This window comes from Notechis scutatus, chromosome 2 (assembly GCF_049901735.1).
Source record: "Notechis scutatus isolate UNSWTSFEM ecotype Mainland chromosome 2, rNotScu1.2, whole genome shotgun sequence".
Taxonomy (NCBI): domain Eukaryota; kingdom Metazoa; phylum Chordata; class Lepidosauria; order Squamata; family Elapidae; genus Notechis; species Notechis scutatus.
Window position 1 is genome coordinate 140,343,026 of NC_142010.1, and position 9,532 is coordinate 140,352,557.

General features: G+C 43.4%; 1 protein-coding gene across 1 annotated transcript; it reads left to right on the forward strand.

Moving 5' to 3' along the window:
* The first annotated feature begins 4,067 nt into the window (after nucleotides 1–4,067).
* On the forward strand, nucleotides 4,068–8,043 carry HOXC13 (homeobox C13). Its single transcript, XM_026677378.2, has 2 exons — nucleotides 4,068–4,811; nucleotides 7,369–8,043. Exons 1-2 carry the CDS (start codon nucleotides 4,148–4,150, stop codon nucleotides 7,623–7,625), a joined length of 921 nt encoding a protein of 306 aa, XP_026533163.1. The 5' UTR covers nucleotides 4,068–4,147; the 3' UTR covers nucleotides 7,626–8,043.
* The last annotated feature ends 1,489 nt before the right edge of the window (nucleotides 8,044–9,532 follow it).

Genomic DNA, 9,532 nt, shown 5'->3' on the forward strand with positions numbered 1-9,532 from the left:
GACTGATTGGAGACTTTCCTTATCTGCCCTCTACAACAGAGTTAACTAAATATCAAAGTTCCAGAAGATGGCTCAGTATGTTGCCTTCTTGGCAATTAATCACTAAACTGCAATTAAGTACTTTATCTCATTCTTAGAACACATCCCTCACTTCCATAATCAGATCAGAGTCGTGGCAATTAAAGCAAGGAAGAGTTAGACTGCTGCTTTCCAATGAAATCCTTCCTTATCATCTTCCTCCTTTTCCTCTACAAAAAGCCCCAATTTACTGCTTATTGGACATTACTAAACACATTTGCACCTTAACAATGCAATCTGGGTATAACCAGCAGGAAGTAGAATCTTTCCATCCCTTGGCTGCTTTCCTCGACAAAACTTTTAGGAAGGGTGGGTCTTACTTTTGAGTAAAACTTGGGGGCTGCCCCTTTTTTGTGTGTGTTTCAGGTTTCTCCCTTTCTCTGACTTAAGGTCTTTCTAGTTTTCTTCTGTTTGTGTGCATGCGTGCGTGAATGGAAAAGGGTGCAAAATGAAGGGAATCTCAGGAGTCAACGTGGCTCTCTTTTCTTTTCTCTATTTTCCTTCCTTTTTTCTTTCCTTTTCTCTTTTCTTTTTTTACTGTATTGCATTTCTACAATCATAAACAGAGGTACATGTTCCTCTTTTTCCAAAGTTACAAGCCTGCCTTGGTGTGCATTTTTAAGTTAATTAACCTGCTAAAATTGATTTCTGCTATCAGCCAACAGATTTCTTAGCCAGATCAGCCCCTTTAAATGAGATAGTGCTGAACAATTTATGAAATAAAAAACTGCTTAAGACAAGGCAAATAAATAAAGAAGGTCTTATGGCTCAGGAATAAACTACTGAGAGGGAGGGAGGGAGGGAGGGAGGGAGGGCGGAAGGAAGGAAGGAAGGAAGGAAGGAAGGAAGGAAGGAAGGAAGGAAGGAAGGAAGGAAGGAAGGATGCACTGCTTCACTTTAGAAAAATTTTTAAATTAATGTTTCTCTCTCAGAGCATGAAATGTGCAAATTTTCAGTCGGGTTTTCTTTGCTTAATTTTTATGACACCCTTTTAAGATATGCTAACAGAAATGAAACAATAAAATCCAACTGTTAATTAAAACTATATTTCATTGAAATGAACATTGTAAATAATCTTACATAATCTGGAAAAAGATCAAAGTCAACTTTTAATTAATTATTTTTGCCTCATTTACTCAGAAGCCACTTTTAAAATAACTCACAGAGTTTAGTATTTCTGGATATAATTTTAAACCGAGAGTACTATCAGTCATTTATACATAAGCTCTTGTATATCTTACATGTACACGTGTCAGTTGTGTGTTATTTTATTCAGTTTATTCTCCTGATATATACCTTGATTTTATAAAATCAATTGCCAAAATCATTAAGAGCATGTCCCGTGTTTTAAAAATGTGTTTGAATTCTTGAAGAACATTCAAATTTTATTTTAGAAAAGTTTGTCCAGTGGCCTCTGTATTTCTTAAAGAAAAATTAAATTAGATCTTTTGAATTAAGACTTTGGATTTTTCCTTTATTAGCAATAGCCCATCTATTGAACACCACAAATTCTTAGTCACTTTGATTCCACAAGTAATGTTCATTAAGACTGAGGTCAAAGAAGGCTGATTGTGAAACAATTTGTCTATTCCACCTTGACCTTAGACTTTGCCTGGTTTGATTGTTACATATGCAAAAGTGTAAACAGGAGTTGCGTGTGAAACCCGAATGTCTCTTTTGAAGACATAATATTTTCCACAGAAACTTAAGATGATTGTTTGGTTGAAATATTGAATAGATTTTACAGCTTCACATCACACCAGGGTATTTTATTGATAGCAAGCAGTAATTATCTTGGAAGGGCAGAAAGAATAATTATTCCTGCATTTATTGATAATTCTCCTTAAATTCTGGCAGCGAAAATCTAATGTGGCACTACTGTTCCTTATTGTAGGAAAATATTGATATTTGACTCATAGGTGGTTATCACAGAACCTGAATATTCAGCCTTTTTGGCTGTACGGCTCCAATTATATTAGATTGGGTAGTCATTCACTTATTGATTTGTGTATTTATTTTGGTAGGTTCTTCTTGATCAGTAAGTTAACTTTGTTGGCTATAGCATCTTGGAAGCAGTAGCCCTACCCACCTTTGTTTGAAATAAAAGGCACGGAATTCAATGGAACTTGGTTTTGAGTAAACCTACATGATATATAGGTAGCTATAGGCAAGATTTGGCCGCTTCCTCCCCAACCCCTCCATTTTCTTTTCTCAGAACTGTATTTTTCCTCACACCACCAAAATCCTGGGTCATCCTAAGGTTCACATTTGCCAAAATTATTTTGCATAAAATGGGGGTGAAGAGCGAGGAGGAATATGGAAGGTCCTTGTTCTTCTTAAACTAAATTTTCCATGGTTTCAGACACAAAATTAGGATTAATTTTTTTAAAAAAGGGGGAGACATGTGTCCCTGAGACGTAAATAAACAAATTAACCGATCCCATCATCCAATACTGCCTGCAAAGTGTTGGGGGCCAGCGTGCATTGCAGCCATCAATCTTAGGAAGATAGCTTGCAATTCTTCTATTTCATTATGAGCCATCCATCTCAGATTCAGTTTATATTGCGCACACTCAGTTGCCCTTATTGTCTTTTACACCCCCACACACATACCATGCACGCACTTGCTAATCAAACTTGAGACCGCATGTGTAGAACACACAATCATTGTTGCACTGTTCACTGCTACAATAGTAAATTTTAATAACATGATCACACAATATCAACACAGCCGGGCTCTTTGAAATCATCAGTTAATTGAACACAAAGTAATAAGCATTATTAGGTTGGACTCACAGAAGGAATACATCTGCAGAAGAAGTTGAAGTGTTTCGAAATCATCTAAGAAGTTCTTGTGAGACTGGCGACTCCTCTTTCTATTTTCCCTACTGCAATTATTTCTTTTTCTGCCCCATAATGGTTTGTTCGAAAGGTTAAAAAAAGAAAAAGAAAGCGGGAAAAACTAACAAGCAAAATCTCAAATGTACCCTTTAAGTGAAAAACAAGGTACACTGTAGTGTTGTTTTGGTTTCTAATATTAATACAATGTTGTTGGGCATTTGAAGCAAACAAAGGGTTAAGGGTTTTAAAGACCCTCTCCTTCGGAAAAATAAGATACTGTTTTAAAAAGCATTTGTACTGAGCAAAGCCGTCAGCTGACACATATGTTAAAAAAACTAAAGCAAGCAGATAGGATTCTCCCCACTCACTCTGGAGACCGAGAAGAAGAAGAAAATCAATTTCCGGAGCGATAAACGTCCAGATTCCTCAGTTCCCGTAAGATCCAAGAGTTGATTCCCAGAAACAGGAGCGGGGAGGTGGGAGGGGGTGGTAAAGCAGCCCAACCGCATCTAAGCGTTACAATAAGATTCACCCCTTTCCAGTATTTTGTTTTTTTGAAAACAGGTCTTTTTGTGCTAATATTCCGCAGCTCTTTTTTCTTTCTTGGAAAATTACCAAATCCTTGCTCCGACCCCCATCCCAGATTTCCCTTCCCTGCATTTTCCTTATTATGACCATTAATAGGTGGGGTTGTTTTTTAATTCCCCCTTTCAGTTCATTCCCCCCCAAAGGGACTTCAGTCCACCGCTCCCGGATATAGAGGCAAATGCCTTTTCTCCTTGATACTACAATAATGAGCAAAAGGCAAGGCAGGCCAGGAACAAGCTTATTCCAACCAGCGCTTTTATATTTAGCGCTAAGGTGGTTGGTTTTTTTCCCCCCACCCCACCCCCAAGATTCGCAGGACAAATAGCGAATTTGTCTTTGTGTCGGCCAAACCTAGACCGCCATCTCCCCCCTCCCCTTATTTCTCTCCCCATTTTCTTTGCAATCAATGGGTGACTCACTTTGCCTTTAAAGATGCCTACTTCTGTCTCCAGGAGGTAGCCAATCAGAGGCCTCCAGAGGTCACGTGGCCCGGCAGATTTCTTAATGAAGCCGACCCATTCCCGCCGCCCCTCTGCGCATGCTCCCGGGTAAACAATATGTTGGGGACTTGCTCTCTTTCTCTCTCTCTCTCTCTCTCTTTCGGAAGTCGAGTTTTTAAAAAGCTCGGGCAGACCATGATATGACGACTTCACGGCTTTTGCATCCACGCTGGGCGGACGCTTTCATGTACGTGTATGAGGAGACCCCGAATGAAAATCACCAGACTAAAATCCCAGCCATGGAAGGGCTCAGTGGGAACTGTCCAACGAGCCACTGCAGGGATTTAATCACTCACCCGGTCCTGAGCCGTCATTCCAGCACCATTGGGACTCACCAGGCTTCCGTTTACACGGAAATACCTGCCCCAGATGCAGCCAGGCAGTGCCCAGCGCCGCCCGCCTCTTCTAACGCCACCTTAGGCTACGGCTACCCCTTTGGAGGCAGCTACTACGGATGCCGCCTGTCCCATTCCCACAACGTGAACTTGCAGCAGAAGCCTTGCGCCTACCACCCGGCTGAAAAATACCCCGAGCCCAGCGGCTCCCTCCCCAGCGAAGAACTATCCTCCCGGGCCAAAGAGTTTGCTTTTTACCCGAGCTTTGCCAGCTCCTACCAGGCGGTCCCTGGCTATTTGGACGTATCGGTGGTTCCAGGGATCAGTGGGCACCCCGAGCCAAGACACGACGCGCTGCTCCCCATGGAGGGCTACCAGCACTGGGCTCTTTCCAACGGCTGGGACGGGCAGGTTTACTGCGCGAAGGAGCAATCGCAGTCCACCCACCTCTGGAAGTCGCCTTTCCCAGGTAGGGTGCTCTCTGCTCCGCCATGATTGCGTATTTTGAAGGCTGGGTGTAAACCTAGCTCAGGTAAACTTGGCAGGAGGCACTTCCTTGGACGCGGCTGGCGGGGCGAAGGGGCCGCGGGAGCAGCGAAACTCTTTCGCGTTCAGTTTGGCAGCTGCAGCCGGTGGGCAGAGGAGGGTTGCGAGGGCGCGCCTGGGCTTTTAAGCCCTCTCCGCCTTGGTCCCCCCGGTTGGATTTATTTTTTTATTTGCCTCTATTCGACTTTAAATTTTGCAGGGCATGTTTAAAATCAGAATTCTACACCCAGAAAAAAGCAGAAGTCGAGTCTCTCCTCTTCTCCCCTGTCCGCCCCACCCCTTACAACCTTCCCACCCCGCATGGAAAGGCTGGGTTTTTCAGAGGGACCCAGAAAATTGCGCTGTACTGCAGTTACCAGAAGTAGCTGACAAGTGTCTTAGGGATCTTGTAAGGCAGGAGGACCGAGTGGGAAAGCAAGAGGGCAAAGCTTTTCTCCTCTTGGTTAGGAAGATGGAGCGAATGGCAACTTACGAAGGCACCCCCGCCCCCCCAAAGCAGAAACGCCTCGGGAACGTTTAGAGAGGAGAGGAGAGGCGAAAGATGGGCGAATGCCTTCTGCCTTCATGGAGGCTCCTCATCTTGCCCACCCTCTCGGAATTGGCCCAAGGGATGGGTTGGAGCCCCCCAAAAGGGGAGTGAGTAAATAAGGTAGGAATCGGACGTTAATCTTGGCAAGACCGGGGAGGGTATATACCCCGTCAGATCGGACGCGGCTCGCCAGCGATGCCTCTGCAAAGCGTTGCATGCTGGGGTTCCCTTCTAAGAAGGAAGAGGAATTAAAGCTTAGCGAGATGGAAGGAAGAGAAGGCCTTTTGGGGGGGGGGGTGTCTCGTTGGATTTCAGCCGCCGGCAGCTAGCAAACCCACCCGCCTCCGACTGTTTCTGCTAGAGAAAGAAAAGGTCTATTGTGTAAAAAGGCGTTTTCTTCCTAAGTGATTTTTGTCCTGACCCCATTCCCCCTGGTGAAATCTGCTTCAAATATTTCCACTCTTCTCCTCGTTTCATTTTCGCGAAGCTCTGGTATATACATATATATATTCTTCTCCTAGTTGTATCTCATTCAAATTCCCTTCTTTATACCTTTGCTATTCAAAGCCTGTCCCACAACCCTCCCATACTGAATTTTAAGGCTTTATTATTATTATTTTTTTAAGGAAGATTATCATCCGTAAAGAGATTGACACTGCTCCTCCTTTAGAGTTTGAAAAATACGACTGGAATATAGAAATTAAACACTCTAAATGATGGGGGAAACATTCCAGAAACACTTATTTCCTACCAGCTATGAACGAGGACAGTTCGGAATAATTATTTTCTTCCACTGGGATTCATTTCATTGTTATTGCTACCGCTATTGTGCACTTAAAAAAAAAAAAAGCAGCAAATTTGACTTTTAAAATCTCTGTCTCAGGAAGCCTTTGGGGAAATAGGGGGATAAGAATGGGGTGGGGGAGAACTGATCTGTGAGGGATTATAGTTCGTCATGAAGCACTGGCGATGGGGCGCCATGGTATATAAGTAACTATTTCAACAAAGACTGAATTATATGAGAAGGCAGGGTCTCTCCAGTGCAGAGAAGTGCGGGCAAAAAAAAAAAACAGGGCTTCACAGCTGGTAGGGTAGGTACTTTTACGGAAAGAATATTTCCCAAGCCAGTGAATTCAGTAGGTGAACGTATTTAGCACTTATCATAAGTTAATGGAGGACTTGAAGAGTTAACTCTACGGAGCAGAAACGAGGATGGCCCTCATTTTCCCTAGATCGTTGGGTGGGGGAAAATGGAGGAGGCTTCGGAGCAACCTGCCTATATAAACAAGGCGGCTTTTGGGGGGGGAAGCTGTGGTCTCACTGTGGCACTGATCCCACAAACCTGCTGAATTAGAACACCCAGGCTGGAGCAGACTCTGTATCTGAAACCCACCTGTTCCTATCGGTTGAGAAAGGAGGTTTGGAAAGTTAGATTCTGCTTCCAGTTTTCTGAACGCTGGAGTTGGAGTTCTGGTTAGACTGTCCCACTTGTCAGGATCCTTATCTGTGACTTGATGCCTCTTCTCAACTTGTTCTGGACAAATACCCCAAGGAATACACCAAATGCATAGATTCATATCTTGTTCAGCCTTCACCCCATTTCCCTGCCGCATTTCTCATATCCTACTGGTTTTGTCCCACTCCTCCCCTCATGCACTTCCAAATTCACCTCCTCCTCTTAGATCCATTTTCCAGGCTGTCTCAGCTTTCATTTCATTCTGACCGCCTTGCTACTTTTCCGCCTCTTCCCTTCCTAATGTCTGGAAGATGCATTGCCCAGCCAGTTGGAAGATGCTGTTTAATATCTCTCTCTCTCTCCCTCCCTCTCTCTCTCTCTCTCTCTCTCTTTCTCTTTCTCTCTCTCTCCCCCTCTTCTCTTTCTCTCTCTCCCTCCCACTTTGCTTCTCTCCACCTGGTTTCCTCTGCTCTGTTCTCCTCATCTTCTTCACAGATGTGGTACCGCTTCAGCCAGAAGTGAACAGCTACCGTAGGGGCCGGAAGAAAAGGGTCCCTTACACGAAAATCCAGCTGAAAGAATTAGAAAAGGAGTACTCGGCCAGCAAGTTCATTACCAAAGAGAAGCGAAGAAGGATTTCCGCCACCACCAACCTTTCCGAGCGCCAGGTCACAATCTGGTTTCAGAATCGCAGAGTGAAAGAAAAAAAGGTTATTAGTAAATCTAAGACACCCCACCTACATGCTACCTGACATAGAAACCTTTCAAGAGGGAGGGGGAAACAAAAATTAAAAAGGGGGACAAGAATGCAAATATTTATCTGGTAAATTTGTACAAATAAAAAAAAATACATTGAATTTGATTATTTAAACACCCGCAGTCTCCAAGGAGTGGTGGGGGGAAAAAATCAAACCGCCACCTTTGGACCAGTCTTCTGTCCATTTATTGCTCTTTCTGAACTGTGAAGCTGACTGCCTGTCTTAAAATCCATTTTTTTTTTCAGTATTCTTAAAGGTGCACACTTTATTTTCATAGAGAAGCCAGGAGGGAGAAATTCTCTCTCCTCCCTTCCTCCCTCTCTCTCACATGCACATACAAACACACCCAGAATTCTGAGTGATTTTGCTCTTTCTTTTCCTTCCTTCCTTTTGTAGGTCTGTATTATACTCCAGCACTTTCCCTTTTGCCATATTTTCCATGTATTTGGCTGTTTTTGTCTTTTTTATGTTTCAAAAACAAAAAGCGAAAACTGTTACATATGAAGAATTATTCGCGTTGGGGTTTTGTTTTGTTTTTAAAGAAAAAAAAAAAGCTAAAATGAAAAAAAAAAAAATAAGGCTGCTACTCAAAAAAGTGCCGAGGAGGTTCCTTTTTTTGTCTGTGTTCCTTAAAACGCATTATTATGTTCAACTAACTTTAGGCCATTCCTGAATTCGAAGTCACTGCCTGGAATAACTAGGATTGGGCCCACAGAAGCAGGTTCTATGATTTGGGGAAAGACGGTGGTGGGGTGGGGGGTAGGAATAGATTAGAACTTCCCTATTGACATGGATGGGACTGGAAACTCCAGCAGGATCCGTGCTTTTAAGAATAATTACGGTTTTGATTTTCTAGATTATGATCTCACTCCAGCCGTTTTATTATTGTGTGTTGGTTTTACTGCTATAAAACCGGAATGTAATCGATTCTGAGGAAAGGCGCACGATAAGGCTCCGTGGCTGTTTGTTTCCTTTCGTTTTTCTGTCTTCTGTTTCCCCGGAGAACCGCGTTCTTTTCGCCTTGTTAAAATTACCCACTTTTTTAAACCAACGAAACGTCTTGTATATGTATATAATGTTTTGTCCGAATGATATGTACTGAATATTGAATGCAGAATACATTTCTTAAAAATAAATCGCTCTCTCTGTGTGTCTTTCTCTTGTTTGGCGCCACCAACCCGCTTTCCCTGCCCCGAAAACTGAACGGCCTAGTTTACTCAACCGACCTCTCCCTTCATATTAGCAGAGAGGGGCTTTAAAAGGCCTATCTGGTGCACATTTGCGAATAATTCACTACCGCACCCGAGTTGTGGAAAAGCTTCCAGTGGTCCCTAAACTTTTTTTTTCCTTTTTGGCGGAGTAGTTCCGTTGGAATCTATAGGACTTATCCAGAAAGAACCGGACGATCAGGTGTGTGTGTGTGTGGGATTGCTCTGTTTCGTAGATCGGACCTCTGGGAGGATTCTCGGAGCTTCCCCGGGAGATCGAGGCGATCGATTTGGGGAGATTAAAAACCGAGAGAGGAGGCAGCTTGTCGTCGGACGGAGTAGCAGATCGCAGAGAAAGGCAACAGGGAAAGCGAAGCTCTCCCTCGCCCTTCTTACGAGATACTGACAACCGGATGGGCTGAGCAGCATTTAGGGAGGGGGCTTTAAAAGTAAAATTCCTCTGCTAATTAATTTAATTAATTTAATTAATTTCGGTTAGGCCTCGGTGAGTTTTATTTCGGTTTAGGCCTTGGATTGTAGTAAATTTGTCCTGCTTTATGCCTTACCTTTTTTTTTTTTCTTCCCCAATTGTGGCGAGGCAGCAAACCGAAAGCGGGGTGGGTAGAAACTCAACGGCAAATAAATTGATAAGAGGCAGTCCCAAGGAAAACGCCGCAGAGGCGGATAAGGGGT

Excerpts from the sequence above, each read along its gene's own strand:
- HOXC13 (XM_026677378.2), top strand. The coding sequence starts at position 4,148 with ATGACGACTTCACGGCTTTTGCATCCACGCTGGGCGGACGCTTTCATG. Across the intron at positions 4,812-7,368 it reads CTGGAAGTCGCCTTTCCCAG|ATGTGGTACCGCTTCAGCCA; the intron begins GTAGGGTGCTCT and ends TCTTCTTCACAG.